The 25,000-nt window shown below is 48.3% G+C and overlaps 1 protein-coding gene across 1 annotated transcript in view; it reads left to right on the top strand.

The window, feature by feature from the left end:
- fgf11a (fibroblast growth factor 11a) overlaps positions 1 to 25,000 on the top strand; it is a gene marked incomplete at both ends in the record, with an annotated part of 77,280 nt that overhangs the window by 13,236 nt on the left and 39,044 nt on the right. Inside the window, one exon of the mRNA XM_080023731.1 lies at positions 19,447 to 19,557. Within this exon, the coding sequence (XP_079879857.1) occupies positions 19,447 to 19,557 (111 nt within the window). The remainder of the gene's footprint in view (positions 1 to 19,446; positions 19,558 to 25,000) is intronic.

The following is a 25,000-nucleotide window of genomic DNA, read 5'->3' as shown; positions in this document are numbered from 1 at the left end:
TATTTTGACGTTATGGATAGAATCGGCATCTGAAGGTGGCGGAATGCGCAGCGATCCGTGGAGGCTTTCAAAACGCACTCCAAAGGAAAAGTTGGTGAAACTTTGAATCATTTATTGTACAAAAAAGCATTACAAACGTTGACAAATACGGTTGAATAATTCCTATTGAACTCCAAAGATATAAAAAAAAAAATAATCAACTCAAAGTTATAGGGAATGGTGACGAAGTGATCAAAACTGACATTGAACCACAGATGGCCTCGTACCTCATAACACCATGGACAGCTCCACACGCCACGGCCTTTCGGGTGCAGCGGCCCGGAACTTGGTAGAGTAAGATGTATTTAATGAACTGTCATCTTTACAATATTGTAATATTAATATTCAGTGAGAATTTGAATTTCTGAAGTAAAAAAAAAAAATATATATATACATATAGATAGATCTCTCTCTCTCTCTCTCTCTCTCTCTCTCTCTCTCTCTCTCTCTCTCTCTCTCTCCATATATATATATATATATATATATATATATATATATATATATTCAGGTATTCCTCACTTAAACACCTGCCTGTTTAACGACCGTTCGGACTTAGGGTCAGCTCTCTGTCTGTTTTGTACAATACCGCGGCGTCTCAGCGTCAAGCATCTCATCGCGCATCACCGTTCTCAGTCTCAGTCTCGTTCCCGCAGTCTGTCAGTATTCACTACACGAGCGTTTGCAATGGCCACGCCAACTTACCGCGAAATAACACGGGTGCTCGCTTATCGACCAATTCACATAACGACCTGGTCCGAGGATCGGAGCTCGGTCGTTCAGTGAGCAGTACCTGTGTATATACACCGATCAGCCACAACATTAAAACCTCTGGCAGGTGAAGTGAATAACATGGATCATCTCGTTCCAATGGGACCCGTCAAGGGGTGGGATATATCAGGCAGCAAGTGAACAGTCTGTTCTTGAAGTTGATGTGTTGGAAGCAGGAAAAATGGGCAAGCACAAGGATCAGAGCGATTTTGACAAGGACCAAATTGTGATGGCTAGAGTCAGAGCATCTCCAAAATGACAGGTCTTGTGGGGTGTTCCCGGTATGCAGTGGTTAGTACCTACCAAAAGTGGTCCAAGGAAGGACAACCGGTGAACTGATGACAGGGTCATGGGTGCCCATGGCTCATTGATGTGTGTAGTCAGCCAAGTCCAGCCCGTCTGGTCCGATCCCACAGAAGAGCTACTTTAGCACAAATTGCTGAAAAAGTTGATGCTGCTATGATAGAAAGGTGTCAGAACACACAGTGCACCACAGCTTGCTGTGTATGGGGCTGTGTAGCTGCAGACCAGTCAGAGTGTCCATGCTGACCCCTGTCCACCCCTGAAAGCTCCTACAATGGACACGTGAGCGTCATAACTGGACCATGGAGCAATGGAAGAAGGTGGCCTGGTCTGATGAATCATGTTTTCTTCTACATCATGTGGATGGTCGGGGTTAGGGTCCGATCCGGTCGAGCATCTGTGGGATGTGCTGGAACAACAAGCCCGATCCATGGGGACCCCACCTCGCAACTTCCAGGACTTAAAGGATCTGCTGCCAACGTCTTGGTGCCATATACCACAGGACACCTTCAGAGGTCTTGTGGAGTCCATGGATCTGTCAGAGCTGTTTTGACGGCACAAGGGGAGCGACACAATATTAGTCGTTATTAGCGGTGTTTTTTATATTGTGATGGTGTGTATAAATATATATATATATATATATATATATATATATATAAAATAGATTTACTCATACTATTTAAGTAAACCCAGGGCCCCCACCTCGTTACGTGGAGACCCAGTTGCGCGTCTCCTCGTAATGGGGTTTCCCTGTGCACTGGGCAGGGGGGACCCCCAGGTTAGCGATAAATCTTGTGATGATCACTCCATGTATGCAAGAGAGAGAGAGGAGGGTCCGCCGCAGCATTTATGTGTGTGTGTGTGTATGTGTGTGTGTGTTTTCACGCGTGTACATTGAACGACAGAGGGGGAGGACCGAGCGCTCGTACGCCATATCTGGTGTATCTGCCGTGAGAGATAAGTTATCATAATTAGATGTGTCCTGCCTGTCACACACCCTCCAGCACACACACACACACACACACACACACACACACACACAGAGTCATCTCCGCCCTATTTACATAAAGACAGCTTTTAGCGATGCCCTTGTACCCTCAATGACAGTATCTCTGCATTAGTAGAGTACACACACACACACACACACACACACCTACACACAGATATGCACATTAGTATTTTTGTCAGAGACACAATGCGATGTATTAGTTTATTTAGTAAGTGGCGGTGTAATAAGCGTGTAATAAGCATATAATAAGCACATCCTAACTAAACCAGACCCTTGATTCAATGTGTCAATATCTAAATGTTGTTTTTTTTTTGTTTTTTTTTTCCCAACCAAGACCGTATTAAATCGTTGTCCTGTATAAACTTGCTCATTTTACGGAGCGCTTCATTATGGGGAGAGCTAAAATGATGCCGTTACTTTTCCAGCAGGCTTCAATGACGACATTAAAGTAGCCGTAGCACGGCGTAATGTCCGATAAGGTGTAACAGCGTGTGGCGTGGCTCTAACTCGGTGATAAAGCTGCTGTCTGTGCGACTCCGGTTAATGCGAAACAAAGTTTTAATTAGGCGTGAGTTGTAAAGCTCAACACACACACACACACACACACACACGCACACATGCACACACACAAACTCACACACACACACACACACACACACACACGCACACACAAACACACACGCACACACACAGGTGCGTTCTCTCTTTGTCATTCCATTTTTGTGTCATTGAGGCTAGTTTTAGTTGATGACACTTTTCATTTATTTTACTCCACAAAACCGAATTGTCTTTGAGGCAATAATTATAATCATAATGTTGGAATATTTTCATTTTCATTCTCGGAAAACTACTGTAATGCGTTCGCTACTTAGTTTGAATTTAATTCGATTTACACTTGAACACAAAATATAGGCTGTAGCCAGTAGAACAGTTGAAACCGACGGCCAGGTTCTTATCCATAGCCTTAAAAATGGGCTTTCAAAAAATATAAATATATACGAAAGCGACACAAAAAAAAATCCCCCCTTTAAAACTATCCCAAAGTATTAAGGAAGGAAAACGTCTACACTATGCTATGGAGTGTGCGCCGAATGGGGGATTCAGCACCATGGACAGCTCCCGCCGCGTCCCCATCAGAAACTGCAGGGAAACAGCGTGGCAGATGACAAGCGCAGTCGAACCCGGACGTTTTCCCCTCGACCCCTGTCTGGTGTGATATACCTTGAGGTCCGTCAAAAGGGTGGAAAAAACCCCCCAAACCCTGAAACAAACGACCGCTCCTTTCATCTCGTGCAGTTTTTTCGGCCGCTGTACCGTGGATCCCCGGTGCGCCGCGTGAGCTCGCCAAGGTGTGCCACAAGAAATCCTTTCAATTTTAACTGGCTCCTCGTGTGGCCAGATCAAACATTGGGGTGTTTGGGGGTGTTTGGGGTTAGGGTTACACACACACACACACACACACACACACACACACACACACACACACACACACACACACACCTATGCCATGAGGCTTGTCTGGTGTGCTTGAATATTAGCTGGTATTTAGGGTGCAGAGGAGTGCTGATCTGAGTAAAGGGTTTGGTTAACTGAGTTACTGTGTGTGTGTGTGTGTGTGTGTGCGCGCGTGCGTGTGCATGGGCGTGCTTGCGTATGTGTGTGTGTGTGTGCATTAGTCCTGTGTGTAGGCCTATAGCCGTGAGGGAAGTTCGGAGACTGGAAACTGTGCGCGCCCACTCGCTTCTGGGGAAACTCTCCCAACATGTGGGCGAATTCAAACGGAGAAGATCCAGGCGAAGCAGCTGCCGCCACCGCCGCATTCGGCCACGGAACGGGGATAATTGTAACAAGTCCCCGGGGTCGGGGGCTCAATATTAAATACGCAACCGAACGGATGAAAAAATGTTAATATTAGAGCACATAATGTATTCACCAGAGCTTTTCCGGAGGAAAGACTGCGTTTCCCCGCCGCTGTTTTTTAAACACGCGGACCAGAAATCGATGAACCCAGTGACGGCTGCGTTAAAGTGAAATAAATATCGAGAGGAAGCGCAATAAAAAATGCACAACTCCCTCACTTTTAAGTGCAAGAGTTGACATTTCGTTGCCGCTATTTCCGTGTTTGCATACTGTTGTTTACATATAAGGTTTGCATATGAGCATTGATACCGATTTGTTGCATGAACACCACTTCATTAAAACAGAATCTCAGCCCTGAGGGGGATTTATTACAGTATATACACGAGGATGCAACGTGAGCCGCTTAAATAACTCCGCTCATAAGACGCTGGAAGCCGGAGCGAGGCTGGTTGAACCCATCTGCGGACCGTCGCTATCTCTGTTACCGGACACACGGGGTTGAAAGTGGTATTGACCTTCTTGTTCGAATCGGGGTGAGATAGAGAACGCGCTTATTTCCTTGAAGCAACGCTCGTCTGAGTTGAGAAATTTGGGGGCAAAAACCAAAACCTCCCCCGCTTGAAGCTGTCGATACCCGGTTTTCCGGCGGCCTCGAGTTTTTACGATGGGAGATCGGATCTAATCTTCTCTAACTCTCCCAAGGTTAAGTAGTAGAGTGTGTGTGCGTGTGTGTGTGTGTGTGTGTGTGCGTGTGTGTGTGTGTGTGTGTGTCTTATAAAAATCTTTTAAAGTGTCTCCAAATCCTTCCGTGGTTCTGGAAGTTCTGGTTCTGAATGGCCCAGTCTCCTCACTTCGTCTCTCTCTCTCTCTCTCTCTCTCTCTCTCTCTCTCTCTCTCTCTCTCCTCGCCCTCGCTCGAATGTCATTTTTATTTTTATTTTTTTTCATCCTTTTTTAAAAAGCACACTTTCGCGCCGGCCTCGCAATTAGACGGACAAAGAAGATGGTTCCCGGGCCCCCCCCCCTCACCTCCGACTCACTCCCACCCCAAGCCCCACATCTGCTCCCACCTCCATCACTCCCTCCCCGCCTCATCCTTCTCCCTCATCAAAGCAGAGCGAGAGAGGGAGAGAGAGAGCAGACAGACAGACAGACAGAGAGACAGACAGAGAGTGGGCGCTAAGGAGAGCAGAATTTTAAACTCCGCTTTCCTCTCCTCTCCTTTTTTCCCCCCCCTCCTCACCCCTCCCTCCCTCCCCTTCTTCCATAAACTATCGTTTATGTACATGGCAAATCACTGGGGACCTGGAGAGGGAAGCAATTAGTTGCGTTTACCCCTCCCGCCTTGTTGCGTGGCGGTAATGATCGTCCTGACGATGGTCATTATGGCCTGGCATGTTTGTCGGGGAGCCAGGCTCTTCTCTTATCTCTCAGCTCCACCTCCATCTGCCCCCTATGTTGTTGTATTTTTGCAGCAGATGCTAAAACTTGAATCCAAAGCTACACACACATACACCTACACACACACACGCACGCACGCACGCACACACACACACACACACACACACACACACACACACTCACACACACACACACACACACACACACACACACGTATTGATGGGGTAGGACCTTATTAACTTCTATAGAGTTCTTTTAGCAACGGAGCAGGTGCCTGTAACAAACAAAATTCAAACCTCCATCTTTCCAGTTTGCAAGCGCAGGGCTGTGGCTGTGGCTGTGGCTGTGGCTGTGGCTGTGGCACTCACCGCCACAAAACAGCGGTAAGCAAGTAAGGATGGTGAAGGTTAATTCTGATGCTTTTTTTGATCACCCAAGCCTCGTGCGAAACGACAGGGGGGGGCGACCGCAATCACATTCTACCGGGTCGGCTTTAAACTTTTCTTGGGCGCTTAAAATACCAGAGTTCTCCGTTAAATGAGGAGAGAATCCAACAAGGGTTTTTTTGGGAGGGGTGTGTGGGTTTGGGGGGCTCTGACAGGCACAAGCGGTGCAGTGTCCGGGTAGTTGAAGGTAGGGGTGTCGTTTTCCTTCGTTTCTTAAAATAAAAATAAAAAAACGTTTTACCCACCCCTGTACGCGTGGATGAAGCGTCTCGTATAATTACAGCGCGGTTTACTTTTGCTGTGGGCGGACGGAGGCGCGTGGAAAACAGTGGGGAGGTGGGGGTGATGGTGATGGTGGTGGTGGTGAAGAGGGAGGGGGGTGGGTAAGAGGGAGAGGAGTGAGATAAGCAGGTGAGGAGAGAGAGAATTATAAAAATGGAATGAGAAAGAGAGAATGCACTTGTGTGTGTGTGTGTGTGTGTGTGTGTGTGTGTGTGTGTCTAATGTGCCTCCACTTCACCACCTGCCTACTATCTCTGTATGTAAAACTGGCAACAAGAACACAGAAACCCTGTCGAGCAACCGCTGTACAGAATGTGCGTGTGTGTGTGTGTGTGTGTGTGTGTGTGTGTGTGTGTGTGTGTACGTGTGTACGTGTGTTTGTGTGTGAGCGCTTGTTTGCTGTCACTTGCTGCAGGAGTCTGCCAGTTCAATTTCGACTGACAAATGGGAGCCCGGCTACAAGGGATAAAACACAAAGTTGGCCCATTTGGTCCCCCTCCCCCACCCGCCCCCCGCTTTCATTTCAAGGCGTTTGTTGACATTTTTCTTTATTTCTTCCATTTTCTTTCATTTTTTCTTTCTTGTTTTTTTTTTTGTTTTTTTTTCGTTTTTCCGCCAATCAGAGAGCAATTGTTCTGGATGGCCAAGAGCTGCCTTGCCGAGACGGGGAAATAATTACAGGCAACAATTTTGCATTTGCGATCCGCCGCGACATTTCAGCTGATTGCAGAGCCGCCGCTGAGAGCACGGGCCAACGGTCTGTTTGCATGTGTTTGCATATACGTGGAAACAGTGTGTGTGTGTGTGTGTGTGTGTGTGTGTGTGTTTGGAGAAGGGTGCGAGTGATTTGAGGACGGACTGAAAAGAGAAAGGGAGTCTCTGCAAATCAGTTTAATTAAAGAGTAGCCATGCATGAGATTAGATTTGGAGCCTATGGTGTAAAGGATATGATTACACACGGCGCGAGAGGCCGTGACACGGAGATCACGTGACGTGCCGAGAAAATACACCGACGTGGGGGGAGAGAGAGAGAGAGAGAGAGAGAAAGAGATATCAAGACATCAGTGGCCGACGGGATTCTCCACCGACAGGGATATTTAGGGTAGTAACGCGCCACCCGTGCAAGCGCAAGAACACCCTCATCCCAAACCCCCCTCCAGCAGCGCTCGTCACCCGTCGCGATACACAGCGTGTCCTCCCCCATGGCTGTCTCTGCGCTGTCACGGCACCCGGTGCTTCCCGTCTTGACGTTGAGGTCCCCGGTGTTCCGGGCAATTTCAAAGATGACGTGTGTGTCTGTGTGTGTGTGTGTTTGTGTGTGTGTGTGTGTGTGTGTGTGTGTGTGTGTGTGTGTGTCCAAATGTCTATGCAAGTGTGTGTCTCTAATTAGCGGTATTGTACAGTCGTGTCGCTACGTTGGTGAGATGCAACACGACGTCTCCAAAAGAAAAGGGCTGACTCGCACACACGCACAGACACACACACACACACACACACACACACACACACACACACACAGGCATAATGTCTCCAAGCATCTAGTTGCACAGTTTTAGACTTTGCCGGGTTGGAAGGCATATAAGGGCATGCCTTCAACATTTTCCCGCCATGGATACATGTGCTTTGAGGTCGGCGTGAGCGGCTGAACGAGCAAGAAACATCTGCTCCTTAGTTACTAGGTCTCCAACCCAACACGATCTAATATCTGATGCTCGCGATATGACGTCATGACAGCCGCGCGCTACAGCCTTTTTAAACCTTTTTAAAATAAAAGCGCCGCATTGTCAGTCAGCAGGTTGACGAAGCTGCGAAGTTGATTTTTGAAGAAGGTGGATGTACACCTCCCGCTGAATACTCAAAATCGTCCAGCGACCCAGTTTTAGGACCGGGACCCACCAGTTGAGAACCACTGGGAGAACCCCTTTGATCCGCGGCCCCGTTCGGTACTTCCAAACCATCCTTATTTCTCGGCAGATCGACGGGGATCTTCTCTGGTTTTTCGTGTTTCTTAAAGTTTAAGGGTTTTTACGCCGTCGACTGACGAGGAAAACCCGACCCAAGGAAGAAACTATTAAACGGCATCTGTTGCTCACCGCCGACGCCTATGTAAAACAGCTCGAGATTGAATTGGACGAGGGGAGCGGAGCGAGAGGGAGGGAGGGAGGGAGAGGAGAGGAGGGGGGGAAAAAAGGGAAGGAGATAAAAGGCGGATCAAGGTTTTTTTTGTTTTTTTTTTCCCCTTTGTCTTTGACTCCCAACACTCGTTAGAGAGGCACTTCCGAGAGAGCGAGAGAGAGAGAGAGAGAGAGAGAGAGAGAGAGAGAATGAGAGAGAGATGAAGGGATGAGCAGAGAAGGGAATGTACGAACAGAGGGAGCTGATCAGCATTGTGCTTCATGTCTCCCTGCTGTGGCATCAAACCACTGAGGGGGAGAGAGGGAGAGGGAGGGAGAGGGAGAGAGAGAGGTGAGAGCGGAGGGAAAGAGGCAGAACTGCAGCCTCAGCATGATGCCAACTGCCGCAAAGAAAAGAGAGGGGAAGAGAGGAGAGAGGTGGAGGAGGAGGGGCAGAGAGGAGAGGTGACGAGAGCCGAAGGTATTCCCGTCTCACGTTTAGAGGGAGAGGAAAGGAATCCCGTTGCCCGGCGCCTCGGATGGTTGTCATTTTTTTCCCCAGGTGGGGTTCTTTTTCCCCGCTTTATCTCGCTCTCCCCCACCCCCTTGCGAGCAGCCGGGCTGACACAACAAGGGACTCAGCCCTGTGTCGATGTCCCGGGACACACGCACACACACACACACACACACACACACAGGCAGATGAATGGCCAGAAAACAGCCTGCACTTTTCAAAGCCGCGTTTGAAGGACGGCGATTGTCGGTGGTCGCGCCAATGTCACCGCTCGCAGGTTCAGCGCGCAACGGTCGTTTGGGTCTAGATTTGAGGGGATTCCGGGTTGTAAATGTGAGGCCCAATAGATCCGTCCTGTTAATATCGGCAACTCTGGAAGTGGTCCAAGGGGAGAGTGCCGAACGGGAGTGTCTGTTTTCGGTCTGTTGAAATTCGTCAAGTCATTGTCGGCGCAGCCTCTTGCCCCGGCCCATTACCCATTTCAAACACAGACGCACGCGCACGCACGCGCGCACACACATACACGGTTTTTTGACAAAATACTGCGCCTGTGAATTTGTGCGTCTGTGTGTGTGTGCGTGTGTTGCTAGGGCGATCGGTCATTAACTAATGCACGGGGGGGGGACCGTGTCTGCCCCTGCCCGCCCCGTGGGGGTCAGGGGTCGCTGACGCAAAAGCACACCAGTCCATGGCAGGGCTGCCCTACCTCATCCATCTCTGTCAGAGACTCGGCCAAGAATGAACAAATGACACACGTGCACACACACGCACGCACGCACACGCACACACACACACACACACAGACACACACACACACACACACACACACACACACACACACACACACTGTCTGTACGGCACATGTTCAACATGCATCTTCAGGTTCACACTCGAGCATGCACATAACGACCAGCCGATATGCAAACACACACACACACACACACACACACACACACACACACACACACACACACACACACACACACACACACACCTCGATATATATGCAAAGCACCAGAGCACCTTGTGTCTATTTAAGACCTATTCTGGAAACTTAATACGCCATGCACTGCAGTACCGGGTGTGTGTGCGTGCGCGCGCGCGCACTGACCCACGTGCACTTTATCACTCTGCTTTCCTGACACATCGAGAGTGACACCAGCTGTTCCCGAAGAGCACATCTGCTGTGAAAAACTATTTCTTTTGGTGATTGCACCGACCTAACTACAGTTTATAACCGTCTACGAAACAACCAGCGAGTGTCCATCTGCCTCCAAGTGCGATACCGCAGTTTAAAGTGGATTAACCTCACCGCTGGCTGTGTCCGTGAAGTGCAACTCTCACACAATCCGGAGGCAGAGTTTTGGGCAAGGACTACTGAATAAGTTTTCCGCAGTTCGCACATTGCCACCTATGTTGCGACGTCGTTCAAACGTTAAGGCGCTTCACCGTTGTGGCGGCAAAGATGCTGGGATGAAGCTGTGCAGGTCATTCCTTATTCCTGAAAGTCAAACTCGGCACTAGAGGTCATTCTACTGGGCCTTCTGATCTGGCAGGAAGAGATGAAAAACTGTGGTCCATGGATTGCCTTACCCTATGGATTACCTTTGCCCACAGACTACCAGATCCCCGGCTGGTCCGGTAGTCCATAGACTACCTTAGTCCAGGGATACCTTCGTCCATAGACTACCTTAGTCCATGGACTACCTAATGGATTACCAGTGAAAGATCAAGTAGTCCCTGGATTACCGTACTCTATGGACTGCCTGATCCATTACTAGTACCCATAGTCCATGGACCTCCTTAGTCCATGCTAGTGTCCATGGAATACCTAATCCAATGCTGGTTAAGCCACTGGTCATTTAAGTCTGACTTCCACTAATTGTTGTCTTTGTATATGAGATATAATAACTTTGAATAACATCCTGAAATACCGCCAGACAACACAAGATAACCGATGTGCTGCCATTGATTTCTTGCCAAGTCTATCTCGACACTCCAGATCGCGTAATGTCCGATGTCATCATTTGCCGGGCTGCGGACGGCTGCGGCGGGTGCGAAGGAACTCGGCTTGCTTTTGCCTCCAGCGGCACATCCTGGGACGATATTCTGTCTATCTCCCTGCAGGTCAGCTGGTCGGAAAAAGATGAGATTTTTGGGGCAAGGAACGAAAGAGAGCCGAGGCGATGAAGAGTGTGTGGGTGGATGGTTTGGTTCCTTGCCATCAACCGTTTTTTCAGCTTTAGAAAACCAGGAACGGAGTTGTCCGTCGTGGAGTTCCGAGTTTAAACATGAACAATATTACGCCAAATACGAAAGAAATCGAAGTAATAGCTTTGACAATTTTGGATTTGAGTCCCGGGACCAGCAGGGTGGTTTCGGTTAAAGCGGAGGTTTGAAAATTCTGGTCTCGAGCCCTCGAACCCTGGACCGTCCTCCTCCTGTCTGTCCGTCTCTTCCTGTCTGTCTGTGAAGGTCTTCTCCCTCCTCTGCCAGAGCTCCATGTATCGTAGGCGTGGAGGGGGGCGCACGGTTGCTTCGTCCTACCGATCGTTAGTGTAATTAACGTCGGTTCAACCTCTCCACCTGATCTCTCTTTCTCTTTTTCTATCTGCACTATCGACCCATCAACTCATCATCCAGGCACCCTCTCAATGGATCAGGAAGCTGCCGTGTTATCTGCTTTCCCCGCCCTTTCTTTTCCCTCTGACATTGCAACCCAAACTTATTGTTCTCACTCTCACTTTCTCTCTCTCTCTCTCTCTCTCTCTCTCTCTCTCTCGCTCTCTCCCTCTCTCTGTTCAAAACGCCGATTGGAAACGAAATGCCGCCCGAGGGGTATCTTTCCTTTTCCTCTTGAAAAACCGACCGCAACACACACACACACACACACACACACACACACACACACGCCTCATCACTCCATCATCTCGCCTCTCCGCTCTAACTTTGCATCCTCTTTGTTTCTGTCTCTCCATCTCTCCCTATCTTGTCTGCCTCGTTCTCACGCCCTTTTCAATTTTTCCCTACCTCTTATCTCTCTCTCTCTCTCTCTCTCCCTCTCTCTCCCTCCCTCCCTGGCCCGTCTCTCACTCTGACAGCTGCTTTTCTCTCCCTCTCTCTCGCTCCCTCTATCGCCTTGTCTTAATCACTCTGTCGGGTTGTTTAAGCTAGAAATCATTAAGCATCGGAGGGCAGACTTTTGGAGGGAGAGAGGGAGGGAGGGAAAAAAAAAAGAAAAAGAAAAGGTTCACCGGTCGCTCTTTTAATTAATCCTCAACATATCTCTCTCGCTGACCTCTCAGGAGAATGTGTGTGTGTGTGTGTGTGTGTGTGTGTGTGTGTGTGTGTGTGTGTGTGTGTGTGTGTGTGTGTGTGTGTGTGTGTGTGTGTGTGTGTGTGTGTGTGTGTGTGTGTGTGTGTGTGTGTGTGTGCGTGCGTGCGAGAATAGCCCTTTTTCTATGGGTGATGTGCTTGTGCATGTGTGCAATGTAAGAAATTGTATGCAAATTTTGGTTTAATATATATATATACATATAAATTATGAATAAAATAATATTATATTATATATTTGTATAACATAATTTTATTTATTTTTATTATGATATATAATATAATATGAGAGATTATTTTTTTCACATTGAAAAATAACCCATCACATCACCAAGCTATATCTAAAACGGGACTTATTATAAAAAAAATATGTATATATATATATTAATTAATTTATAATTATAATTTATTACTTTATTGGACCGCTGTTTACTTTCTAACCCGAACATCCTAAGATCCATACTCCTTACTCCCCAGCCGCCGCACTCTTGCTGTGCCTTCAGATAGATATAAACTATCTGGATGACTCTCCTGGGCTCACTTTTCACTTCCTCTGTTTGTGCTGTTCCATTGATCTCTTGCCTGATATATGGAGCCTGACACATTGGAATTAGATTTTTCTCCCTTTACAAATGTCAACTTGATCTCCGCTTTACCCGAGGAGCCATTTTTCTCATTCCACTATCGTCAGTTCCTCATCTCCAGGCCGGGAAATCTGTCTCGGATGCTCATTGGCTAACTGTCAGCTCCACCTCTCAGCCGGTCACATCGCACCTCGGGCCCCCCCACCCCCCCCATCCGAGTTCGGCTCGCAGGCAGGGTGGGTGATGGATGCTCTTCAACCGCCGAAACGAAGAGGTCGGTGTAGCTCAATCATATAAATTATCCCGTTTGAGTTAATTTGGGTGGAAATAAACAACAGAAAACACTGGGCCCACTGTTGAAAAGACCTTCCACGATTTGCATTTCAACGCTTTTCTTCCCCCCCCCCCCAAAAAGGCTAGACTGTAGAAAGAGTGAGGAGGAAGGAGAAAGAGTGAGCTGAAAGACAAAAGGGGAGAGAGAGAGCGAGGGGGTAGAGAGAGAGAGAGAGAGAGAGGGAGCGCCTCTCTGAAGGCGACACGCCCCCTTCCTTCTCTCACCTCCTATGAGAGATGAGTCTGCCGGTGGTTTGGAGATGATTGATGGTCCTAGTAAATATGGCCATTACCATATAGGCTCTCCCTGCCTCCCCCGGCATTTTTCACTGTCAGCCAGGGCCACAAGGAGCCACAGTTCTAATTTTATGCAATTTAGCCACGCACCTATCGTGGACCGTGCAGTGCGACAGAATACACCTGGTAGCTTCCTCTGGGTTCTGTCGGGGACACGGCTCTGTTTGGAAGGGCCACAATGAAAAAGGGCACCCTCTGCCATTTAACCGGCTCCTGTTTCCGACCCGGTGCGTGCCGCATTTATTGCCCATGTGGCACGCGTGGATGTCGATATTTTTCCTGTCGACATTTTCCGACACCCGATGCAATGCCGGGAGATGAAATATTAGCGAGTGGTAAAAATCCATTGTGTGCGTGGATGAATGGCTCCCGGCTCGACAATATCAGAGGTAGCGGGGAGTAACAAGCTTATTAGCTCCGTGGCGAGCTAGGATGGAGCGCGCGTGTGTGCGTGTGCATGTGCGTGTGTGTGTGTGTTTGTGGGTTACAGAGTTCTCTAGAGTTCTACTGTATACCAGACAGAGCAAAGTAATGAACACAATAAATAACAACACTAAAATCCTGTGTTTTCTGTGTGATTTTAAATCTGTAAGCCTGTAAACCTTGGTTTCCTCTTGAGCACGATGTCGGCTGAGCTACAGTTTAGCGCAGACACCATGGTGCAGATGACTGGGACCCCCTACATCCTGGATTGTAGGGGGTATCCTGTGTTCTACAGCAGGGACATTGGACATCCCCGTAGAAGTTGGTGCAAACATCAGCCTGTCAATGCATCGTGACCGCAGTAAAAAAAAAAAAAAAGTCATGACTCCATTGATCGCTTGAGGACATTTGAACGGCATGAGTGGCACCCGCGTGAACGCTGGGCGAACATCCAAGCCCCACTCAGAAACCCCGCCCCAGTCCAATCTGAACCCAGAACCCTTCTCGTTAAGTTCCAGAGGCAATGCGCCGAGCAAGCTGGAGGCCTTAATGGAAACCAACGGAGTGCTACGCCATTAGGCGTTTTCGAGCCAAAGGCTTGTGGGGACTCCCTCAGGGGAACTAGGAACTGGGGAGGTCCGACGAGAACTAGATACCTTCAAGGGCTTATTTTGTTGTTGGAGTAGGAACGCCAAAGTGAGGTAAGCCACTGGGGTTGCGGCATGAACTTCCGTATTCCAAGTCCACCAAAATCTGTTTGTGAACAAATTTGAGGCGAGATATAAGCCATCCAGTCGCTGAAACCTCACTCATATTAGATCTACATTGTGTAATTTAAAGGTTCGCTCCGACTTTCGTAAAGGCACGGGCTCGCATCGGGACGCCGCACAGGGATTTTTTGGTTTCATTCATTAACGTCGGAAAATTTATTAAATAAATATATGGACGATAAAAATGCAATTTTTATGGTTTATATTTGTATTGGTTATTTTTTTAAATACTGCAAGTGTACATGGGCTGGTCTCCGCCCAGAGCCATGCAACTCGGGAGGTGCACTTACATCTGGACCATTCACCATGCACTTACATCATGAATGTTCCTCTTGTGTTGGTTAGTCCTTGTCCTGAAGCAGGAGCTAAAAAAAAGTCCCTCAAAAAGGCATTCGAAGAACTATGATTGTTCCTAGTTCCTGCAAAAAAAAGGAGCCGTTCCTCCAAAGGTTATAAGAACTATGAAGAAGTTCCTGCGGTGCAGAAGCTACTCTGCTGAAGACCCTCGCCATACTTTGTGTATCCAGTACATTCTATCAGTTGTGGGCTTCCCCTGCGATCCCCTTGCTCTACCCATTGAGCTAGAAACACATTAGAAACCCTCCCTCCATTGACTCTCCCGCTTTTCCTCGATCTTCTTCCATTTGTTTCCCTCTCGCTAAGTGAAACCTCAGTGCTGGGCCGCTTTGCCCCCGCCGCCTGTATCCGCGTGACTCGCCCTCCCCTCACTGAGAGCGACAATTTTCTCCCCCGGCTAATGACATAACCTCCCCCCGCCCCGCCGCCACCACCGCCACCATCAAACCACGACACAGTTTTGTAGTCGCCCCCCGCGCCCTCAGCACTATTCCTCCATCTGTCCTTCTGACTTTCCCTCGTTTGGCTCACTCCGGTTTGCTCCTTTACTCTCTTCTTCTCTCCCTCTCTCTCTCTCAGCATCTCCTTCATTCTCTATCTTTCGGGGGGGGGGGGGGGGGGGCTGTAATGAGCTGGTATCCCCTGCTGATTGGTTGATTCATGGCTTTATTCGAAGGGATCCAATCCGCATTAGTCACAGAGAGGGAGTCAGAGAGACAGGGAGGGGAGAAGAGAGAGACGGAGAGGGAGAGAGAGACGGAAGGCGAGAGCCGGCGACGGGGGGAGCGCAGAGCGGCGAGAGACGGAGTGAGCGAGGTGAACGGAGGGGAAGACAAAACAAAGGGTCGAAAGTGGAAAGTAATAGAGGACAAGAACAGCAGGACAGGCTGAGCTAGTTAAGTGAGACTGGGTGTGTCTTAGTCTGTTGTTACAATGTTCTGAGGACCAGTGCAGATAGCGATCGGGCGCAGTGTTGGTTTCCGGTGTATCTTGAGCTCCGGCCGTCCCTTCGGTGTATTTCTAAGGTCAATAAGATTAAACGGTTGCGCACCGCTCAAAAGGTGAAACCCCTTTTTCACCAAATGTCTTCAAAAGGTGACAAAGCGGCGATAAAGAGGACGATGATTAAACATCACATCAACACCCTGGAAAAACATACGTGAGGGTGCACCGCCAGTTATCGGTCCCAAAGAGCCGTTGAGCCTCACAAGCAACCCAATGTGGGATAAGAGATTCCATTACTCCGTATCCATCCAGACGGTTCGTGGACGAGACGGGAGAGAAAAGGGACTTCGAAACTGAATTCGAGAGGGAGATCGGCTTGGAACGAGCGCTCGCCCCCTCGACGAGATGGCAAGCGAGAGCGCACCGTGGGAGGCGAAGGAGAACCACGCGGTGGACTGGACAAACGCAAGCGTCTACACATGCGAAAGCGACACGGTGCCAAAGATGGATCTGAAAATGCTGACAAGGGGCCCTAATGTCCGGTAGTGTCCGTATTGTTCTTGTCAAGGATATGGTCCTTAATGAGCTGAATGATGAATGCAGAAGCCCCTGTCCTATCATTTCTGGCCAAAATAGGGGTCAAGGGTCACTTGGCAGTCCATGTCACACTAACACCAGTGACATCTCCTAAAGATGGCTGATTGTCGACCGGGTATTTAACTTCTACCCCATCTATGGACCTTATATGGGAGTAGAATTAATCCTTGTATTAATCGAATTTTGTTAAGGTCACTTCGTTTTCTCATAATGTCTCGGCGCAGCTGCCATCGCCCCCCCCCCCGTCGCACAGACCGAGTCAGCGGTCACGTTTGCTGTTTTTCATTTTATTTTTACGAGTACCTGTGTCTCTGGGATCGACCTCCAAGCCTCCGTGGCTTTTACAGGGGGGAATATTTTGCAGGGAGCCCCGACAGCCTTAACCCCGGTTTAATGATTTCAACCGTCTCTGTCGGGAAGTCTGTTGTGGTGTGTCGCCAGCTGAGAGCCGGGAGCCCGGGGCGTGTCTGCGGTCCACGCCGTAGAAATATCGCGCTCATATCCCAACATAATCCTTTTAAATCAGCTTGACAATGAAAGGCTGTATTATAGCCTCCTGGCTTGGGTTTTTGGTGGTGGAATCGCATGCAATGTGGCAGTGCACTCGAAAGGAAATATTATGCAAAATACGTGTTAACCTCAGAAAACAGGTTAACAGTTTAATTGTTAACCTCTCCGTGTACATTACATTAACTATGCTCATTAGCAATGGAACCACACGCCCCATCTGAGAATGAAAGATTTGACCTGATGGCACGACGCAAGGTTGTAGAATGGCTTTCCTCGTGGTGTATCTCTAATTAGATTTTCCCACGATGACTCGCGTATGGAAATTATATCGGTTATACCGCCGCAATGCCCGAGGACACGACATCCACGCAAGGTTGTAATTTCGATGTATTCTTAACCACCCGTCGAGAGTCTGCGTGTGTGTGTGTTTCCCTCGTGGGCACAGGGTCGTTTTGTAAGGATGATCTGAACCACGTAATCACCACTTATGCGGGAGACCGACTCCAAATGAACACGAGCGCATCGTGTCGAAGAGCGCGGTCACGCCACGGGGGGCGGGGGGCGTCGGGACCGTGACGGTCTCTGGTGTCAGCGGATGCGGTAAAGGCTTCTAATAAGACTCTGCTTTTAAACCCTGCCCACCCCCCATCTCTGGTCCTTGGACGGGTGGGGGAGCTTTCATCTCCGTCCTCACCTGAGAGGTCAAAGCCCGCAACCAAACAGAATTATTCATGTCAAATCACACGGATGATTGGCTCGCCATAGCAAGCCAGAAACGTCAGGAAGATAAATGTCCAAGATGCATCGGCATGTCCACCGTGTTTCTCTCTCTCTCCATTTGCCTCCGCCTCTCGCTCCATCCTTCCGTCAAATGAGGGCAATGAGCCGGCCCCCTCCCGACCGCCATTCTTCTCCGTCCTCATGCATATTTGAAAGAACTCGTTATAACTTAATCATGGAAACAATTACATATTTTGACATCCACTCTGATCAACTGTTGGGTCTTGCCACATCGTCGGGAGCGAACGTGCCCGTCGTCGGTCAGTCGTAATGGAGTGCAAAAAATAATAATAATAACGGCACCCAGTCTTGCGACATTGGCTGATGCTCTCACCGGAAGGACTCGACACTAAATCAAAAAATCAAATCAAAGTTTATTTGTCATTGTGCGTTAGCCGAGCCAAAATGTCAAGGAGGGATGGCGGAAGGTTAAGGTCCAGTGGCAATGTTCGGTCCAAAATGTTGGCGTCTTATTTACAGCCCGCCGGGAATTTACAAAAAAAAAGAGGCTTGAGCGAGTAAAATAAATCTCGGACGGCCGAAGATAACTCTGCATACGATCTCAAGGTTCCCGGCTGTTACACGAAGAAAGGGATGAATGGTGGAAAAGGAAATGTGTGTTGTTTTTTCCGGCGGATGGCGGCCAAACCTTTCGGGGGCATAACCGCCAATTACAACCTGTCCTGTAAAAGCAAGCCCACACCCACAAAATCCCTCAGGCATGATTCAGTCTTATTACAGTTAAGTGACATGCAAGGAACCTACAACTAAGGACACGTAGATCTATCATGACGTGGCAAACATCCCTATCATGGTTTAGCGTTGGCGACACAACTTACTACCTAAGACAATGAGATAAACAAGCATTTGTTGGTGGTAAAATGTTGGTGGTGTAGTGGATTATCTGTGATATCTTTGGACGAATAGGTTGCAAGGGGGTTGCTCTTGCCTACTTCCTAACAGTTATATCCGAAGTTACATTACACAAGCAGCTCTTGAAGGAGCGAGAGGGAGAGAGACATTTACCGTGCCTCGTGACCGATTCGCATGTAAAATCCCCGCCGGGCTACTCTGCCTCGGAGCATGTGGAGTGGACGGTGAAAACGCATTATTTCAGCCGCTGAGCGGGGTAAACAGACGGCAGGTGATGCCACATTAAACTTTCAGCGTTCCCGAAGATTTTCCTTGTTTGCGCTGCCGTACCCCCCGCCGCCCTCCCCCGTTTCCACCGCGGGCGGTGGGGTTTTTTTTGCGCTCTGTTACAAACACTGGGGAGCAGTTTTGAAAGCCATCCATCTTTGATGAGGCAAACCGTGCATGCGGAACACAAATGCATGGGCGTTGCCCACGTGCATTCCCCCCCGCCCCCGCCTGCCTCGCTCTCTCTCTCGCTCTACCTGGCTCTCCCTTGCTTTAACCGGCAGAAGGAGGCTGCCGGTAACAGCTTCTTTTTAGGCGGACACCAACGTCCCATCGGTCTTTGGAAAGCCACAGTGGATAGGAACGCACACACAAAGTCTGTTTGGGCAACTGACAGTGTAAATTTCAGAACCTGCCCCGTGTTTGGTTAGGGGTGCACATATTCATTGGCCTCCACCAACTGCGCATGTGTGTGTGTGTGTGTGTGTGTGTGTGTGTGTGTGTGTGTGTGCGTGCGCGTGTGTGTGTGCGTGCGCGTGTGTGTGTGCGTGTGCGTGCGCGTGTGCACGCGTGTGTGTTTGCACATGCACGTGCGCCTCCTGGATGCTAAAGCCGTGTCTGTTTGTCTCCCCGTGCACGCAGAGCCCCAACTGAAAGGTATCGTCACGCGGCTCTACTGCAGACATGGCTTCTACCTCCAGATGCTGCCGGATGGCACCATGGAAGGCACAAAGGACGAAAGCAGCTCCTTCTGTAAGTGGACACGTACCGCCCGGGCGCGGAGCATGTGAAGGAGCACGCACGCACGCACGCACGCACGCACGCACGCACGCACGCACGCACGCACGCACGCACGCACGCACGCACGCACGCACGCACGCACGCACGCACGCACGCACGCACGCACGCACACAGATAAATACCTCGCGACTCAGTTTTCATTTGCACTCTCAGCGAAAGATTCTCATTCTCATTCTCAGCGACACACACACACAGGCGCACACACACACACGCGCACACACACACACACACACACACACACACACACACACACACACACACACACACACACACACACACACACACAGCATTAGCTCTTTATGAAATGACTCTGAAGCTGATTTTGAGGGAACAACGTGCCAAATACAGACCACTAATGATTATATGTATATTATGTATGTATCTATGTATGTATATTATTATTGTACACTTGTGGCTACTGGCACAGATATGCCAGTGGTTTGAGCACACATCTAATAGCCGTGGCTAAATAACCAAACTGCACTTTCATTTCAGTTAAGCAGATATCACATGTAAAGTTTGTGGCTATAACAACTGATATTAGTGTTTGTATAGATTTAGAAATCAGACGTGAAAAACAAAAAAACATAGAGCATGCATATACGGTATAGACTCAGTATGATACAAATACAAAGTTACTGTGATCTCCTTTAATGTTAATGTTTGTAATTAATCTGTCCCGTATTCAAATGACATTACTGCCTGTAGTTATAATGCAAAACGAGAACTCATTTCAGAACATGGGTGTTTATGTAAGTGCAAGTTGTATTTTAACAACTTACCAAAGTATTGCAAATCCAAAGGCATTTTTATTTTTCAACCTATATTATTCAGTCACAGATCCAAAACAAATAATCCCTCACACACACACACACGCATACACCGTGCACCGATACATGCAAACATGCTTCACCGCATCTCATTTATTTCCTTGTTCCAAGACAAAATTTCTGCCTGCCTCAGATCTTGTGTGTTCATGAAGCCGCCCATCCCCACTGATTATGTTTGTCGGTGTCAACTGGCGGTCCGAGCCACGCTGCCGGACATCTGTTCGGCCTGGTTGCGTCCGTCCGTCGACCAAACCCTAATCTGTGCTTGTCTGTCAGCCTCTGTCTCATCTTGTTGTGGCTAGATTTTATTTTTATTTTTTTGTTCAAGCCTTCTGTCTGTCCGACCCACCGCGCTGTTTGTTTGCCTCTCCGGCGATCTGCGAGCCGGAGCCTCGCCCCTCCCCGTCACCTGCTGGACTGTGTTACGTAACATGGACGCAGCGATTCCCGGCAACTCGGTGTGATGTCTCGAGACACCAAAGTGCCGGATCTATTATTTACACTGGAGCTGGAGGCAGAAACGCCTCCAAAAATGTCTCTTCCTTAATCGAAGCGCTTCCTATGGTGGTAGTCATTCTTAGAGGGATGCGAGCACAGGCGTAATATAACATGAGTGTTAAAGTTATACTGTGCACGAGGAAAACACTACTTTGGCGAACGTCACTTTGCAAACAGTAGTCATCTCATTTGAAACATCCACCCCTCTGCCCCAGCTCTTTCGAGGGGTAGAGGGGGGGATCAAAACTATTGTATCTGCCGGAATCCCCCTGGGTCCCCCTGACCCCACGCCCCACATCCCTGTTTGAGATCAATAACGTATCATTACATATCCCCAAGGTGGCGATGCAGCATTTTTGCCGGATGAACAATCTGGGCAATGGGAAGCATATGAAGTCACTTAGACTAACCCTAACCCTACCACCACTCAAAAAGGCCGTTTTGGTGACAATGTTCAATGGGCCCTCTACTAACTTTTAACCTTTTGTTGCATTCCTTCAACCTGGCAATCATATAGGCAACCAACCCTGATGCAATGATAATTGGCTTCGAATTGGCTTCTATACCAGCCTTTCTTGCCGTATAATCTATTTTTCTCCACAAGACACATCTAGCATTCTTGTGCGCATAAATTGTGACTCCGTGCGCACAGTTGTCAAACACACATTGCATACAGAGTAGCAAGGGACGCCCTCCAACCATTTGGGAACGAAATCCGCACGCAGTTTACATGGCGGGGCGTCTGTGCACTCCGGCGTGCTGGACTGCATTCTAATGAAACCTCAATTCCGTCATCGCCGGGACAAAGGTTTTCTAATGCCACCCCGGGCTTTCTGCACTTCTGGCGGGGCTCAGAGAGAGAGAGAGAGAGAGAGAAAGAGAGAGAGAGAGAGTGAAGAGAAGGGTTGTCAGTTAACTCTCTGGCAACTCATAAGTCTTGCACTTTTCAGGGGAGATTATTTATTCATTCCGGATGCACGGTGGAATGGTTGAGTGATTGACATTATTGTAATTGAGTATCAAGCCGCTGTGAAAATCATCTACCTTGCTGCGCAGGATATTGAAAAGGGGAGCCAAATGGCTGTGTGGGCAAATACTTTACAGTGTCTGTGTGCGTAGAAGGGTGTGTGTGTGTGTGTGTGTGTGTGTGTGCGTGTGTGTGTGTGTGTGTGTGTGTGTGTGTGTGTGTGTGTGTGTGTTAAAGTTTTAGACTGAAAGGCTTATCCTCTGTGGCCTTTCTTGGGACCGGCGGCTTTTCCAGTAAAACACCAGCGAGCCTGGGACTCAAGTAAAGCAGCTCTCCTCTCCACTCTGTTTCAATCATCTGTCCCTCTCCGTTCCGCAGGTGCTGTACCCCCTCCCATCGACCCCTCCCAGCCCCAGTATACAATACTGTCATCTCCCACCCAGAGCGTACATCCTGTACCCCTCCCTACCTCACAGTGCCCTCGGAAAGTTTTCAGGGAGTTTATATCGCTCTTCTCTGCGGGTCCTCTCAAGCTCGGTCCGGGTGGATGGGGAGCATCGGTGCACAGCCGTTTTCCGGGTCTCTCCAGAGGTTCAAGTCCGGGCTCTGGCCGGGCCACCCAAGGTCATTGACTTCTGAGGCCACATCTGTGTTTTCTTGGCGGTGTGCTTAGGGCTGTTGTCCTGTTGGAAGTTGAACCTTCTCCCCTGAGGTCCTGAGCACTCTGGAGCAGGTTTTTTTTTTTATCATACTTTGCTGTTTCCATCTTTCCATCGACCCTGACTAGTTTCCCCGTCCAAAAAAAAGCATCCCCACCGCACGATGCTGCCACCACCATAGTTCACTGTTGGGACGGTATTGGTGATGGTCAAGGTGATGAGCAGTGCTTGGTTTCCTACATACATGCCACTTGGCATTCAGTTCACAGACGTCAATCTTGCCTTCCTCAGAGCAGAGAATCTTTTTTGCATGAGGAGTGGCTTCCATCTGGCCACTCTACCATAACGGTCTCATTGGTGAAGTGCTGCATGGATAGTTGTCCTTCTGGCAGGTTCTCCCATCGCCACAAATGAACTCTGGACTCTGGAGCCAGAGTGACCGTCAGGTTCTTGGTCACCTCCCTGACCAAGACCCTTGGTGCCCAATTGCTCAGTTTGGGCAGGCGGCCAGATGTTTGTTGGTGGTTCCAAAATTCTTCCACGTAAGAAAGATTGAGGCCACTGTGTTCTTGGGGACCTTCAATGCTGCAGATTTTATTTTATTTTATTTTATTTTTCATTTTTTTTATATCCTTCCCCAGATCTGTGCCTCACAACGCAATCCTGTCTCGCAGGTCTACGGACAATTATTTCGACCCACACTCTCAGCTGTGGGACAAATCATGTCCGATCAATCTTGACCATCTCACGGATGATCAATAGGAACAGGATGCTCCTGAGCTCAATTTGCGAGTTTCTTAGCAAAGGGTCTGAATACCTATGAGGATGTTGCATGTTGTTTTTTTTTTTTTTTTTTTTTTATGAATTTGCAAAACAGTCTAAAAACCTGTTTTTGCTTTTTCATTGTGCGGGATTGTTTGTAGATTGACGAGGAAAAAAATATTTAATCCATTTTAGAAAAAGGCTGTAAGACAATGTGGGGAAAAGGGAAGGGATTTGAAAACGTTCTGAATGCACTGTACCCCACCCACCCCATAGTGTATGTACTGAACGTTATGTGTGTTAGTTATATTATATCAGTGTTCAGGTTTTTTGGCCACAGCACACTTTTGCTTTGAAATAACCCTAGACGACACAACACTATCCTGTTAACCCCTAAAAACGACACAAAACATCACAAATACATATAACTGTCAATGGCGTAACTTTGGTTGGAGAAGTAAGGGGGGTGGGCACAACAAAACGGGGGGTCTGGGTGTCCTCCGCCAGAGAGAAAATTGTGATTTGAATGCCATTTCCTGCATTTCCACATACATTTAGGGACTATGATAACCAATACAAAATCACATATTACCTACGTGCAACTCAGGGCTGCTTCTCCCTGCCTGGGCATCCCTGTCAATGTGTAAAAGTCCTGAAGCCTGGCAGAAATGTACTTACCATTTCAGCTTCGGTGTTTGCTGTAATTATAGTCTTTATATGAATAAAGTCTTCATTTATTTCCAAAATTAGAAACAAAAATACACCATGACAGCCATTTTACATGCAGTAAGAAAAAAACAATATACTTAGAATCTAATTAGGTCGGGTAAGTTCATCTTAAATATTATATATTGTTAACATCTACACAAGATAAAGTCTTTTGGCATGAAAACCCACATTTTAAATTTAACCAAGTATCCTTTATCAAAAACACACGTCTGGCATTTGTAACAAACGAGTTATGATGATTTTATTTCTGGATGGATCTCCTGCCTCCATAGACTTACAGTACATGCATGAGGAGGCGTGGCTGCCCCATACCAATACGACGGCCGCGTTGACGCCCCAGATTTCACCCGTGAGATAATGGAGCGCACAAAATGCAGTCTGGTTACAATTGTAAATGTGTTTTACTCTCCTGACTGGCAGTAGTAAAGAAAAATGTCTGACACATCCTTTGTTTTCAGTTAACCTTTGCAAAGTAGCTACTTACTGGAGGTCGGCCACCACTTCCAGAGATTGATCCATATGCTCTCGTGATTCCTCGTAATTGATAAAACAGACTCTCCATTACGCATTTTCGCGCCGCTGCACGTGCCAGTTTCTCCAAAAAAAAAAATAAAAAATTAAAAAGTGTGTTTTTATTGGTTTAGATGCATTTATTTTACCCCCTTTTCTCATTGAATGAAACAAAAAAAACGTGTGTCCCGTGTCCGGCGTTGTTACACCTCCCCCTGCTGACGCACGGATGCGCGGATGATTTCCTTTGCCACACGGATAATTGCGTTCGGACACAAAACAAGGACGAATTACACTCAGCAGCAAAACTTTATGGCCGTGTTTGTGCTGTCACATCCTTAGCGCGATATCTTTGTGAATCGAGCGGCGAGACGACGCAATTGATGCGTAATCCATGGCGCTATTAGCGGCCGCAATCCGTTCTCTGGGAATTTACCCCT

The sequence above is a fragment of the Zeus faber genome (assembly GCF_960531495.2).
Source record: "Zeus faber genome assembly, chromosome: 22".
In the NCBI taxonomy this organism is placed as follows: Eukaryota; Metazoa; Chordata; class Actinopteri; order Zeiformes; family Zeidae; genus Zeus; species Zeus faber.
The sequence above is the reverse complement of the archived record's forward strand: the minus strand, read 5'-3'. Positions and strand labels throughout refer to the sequence as shown.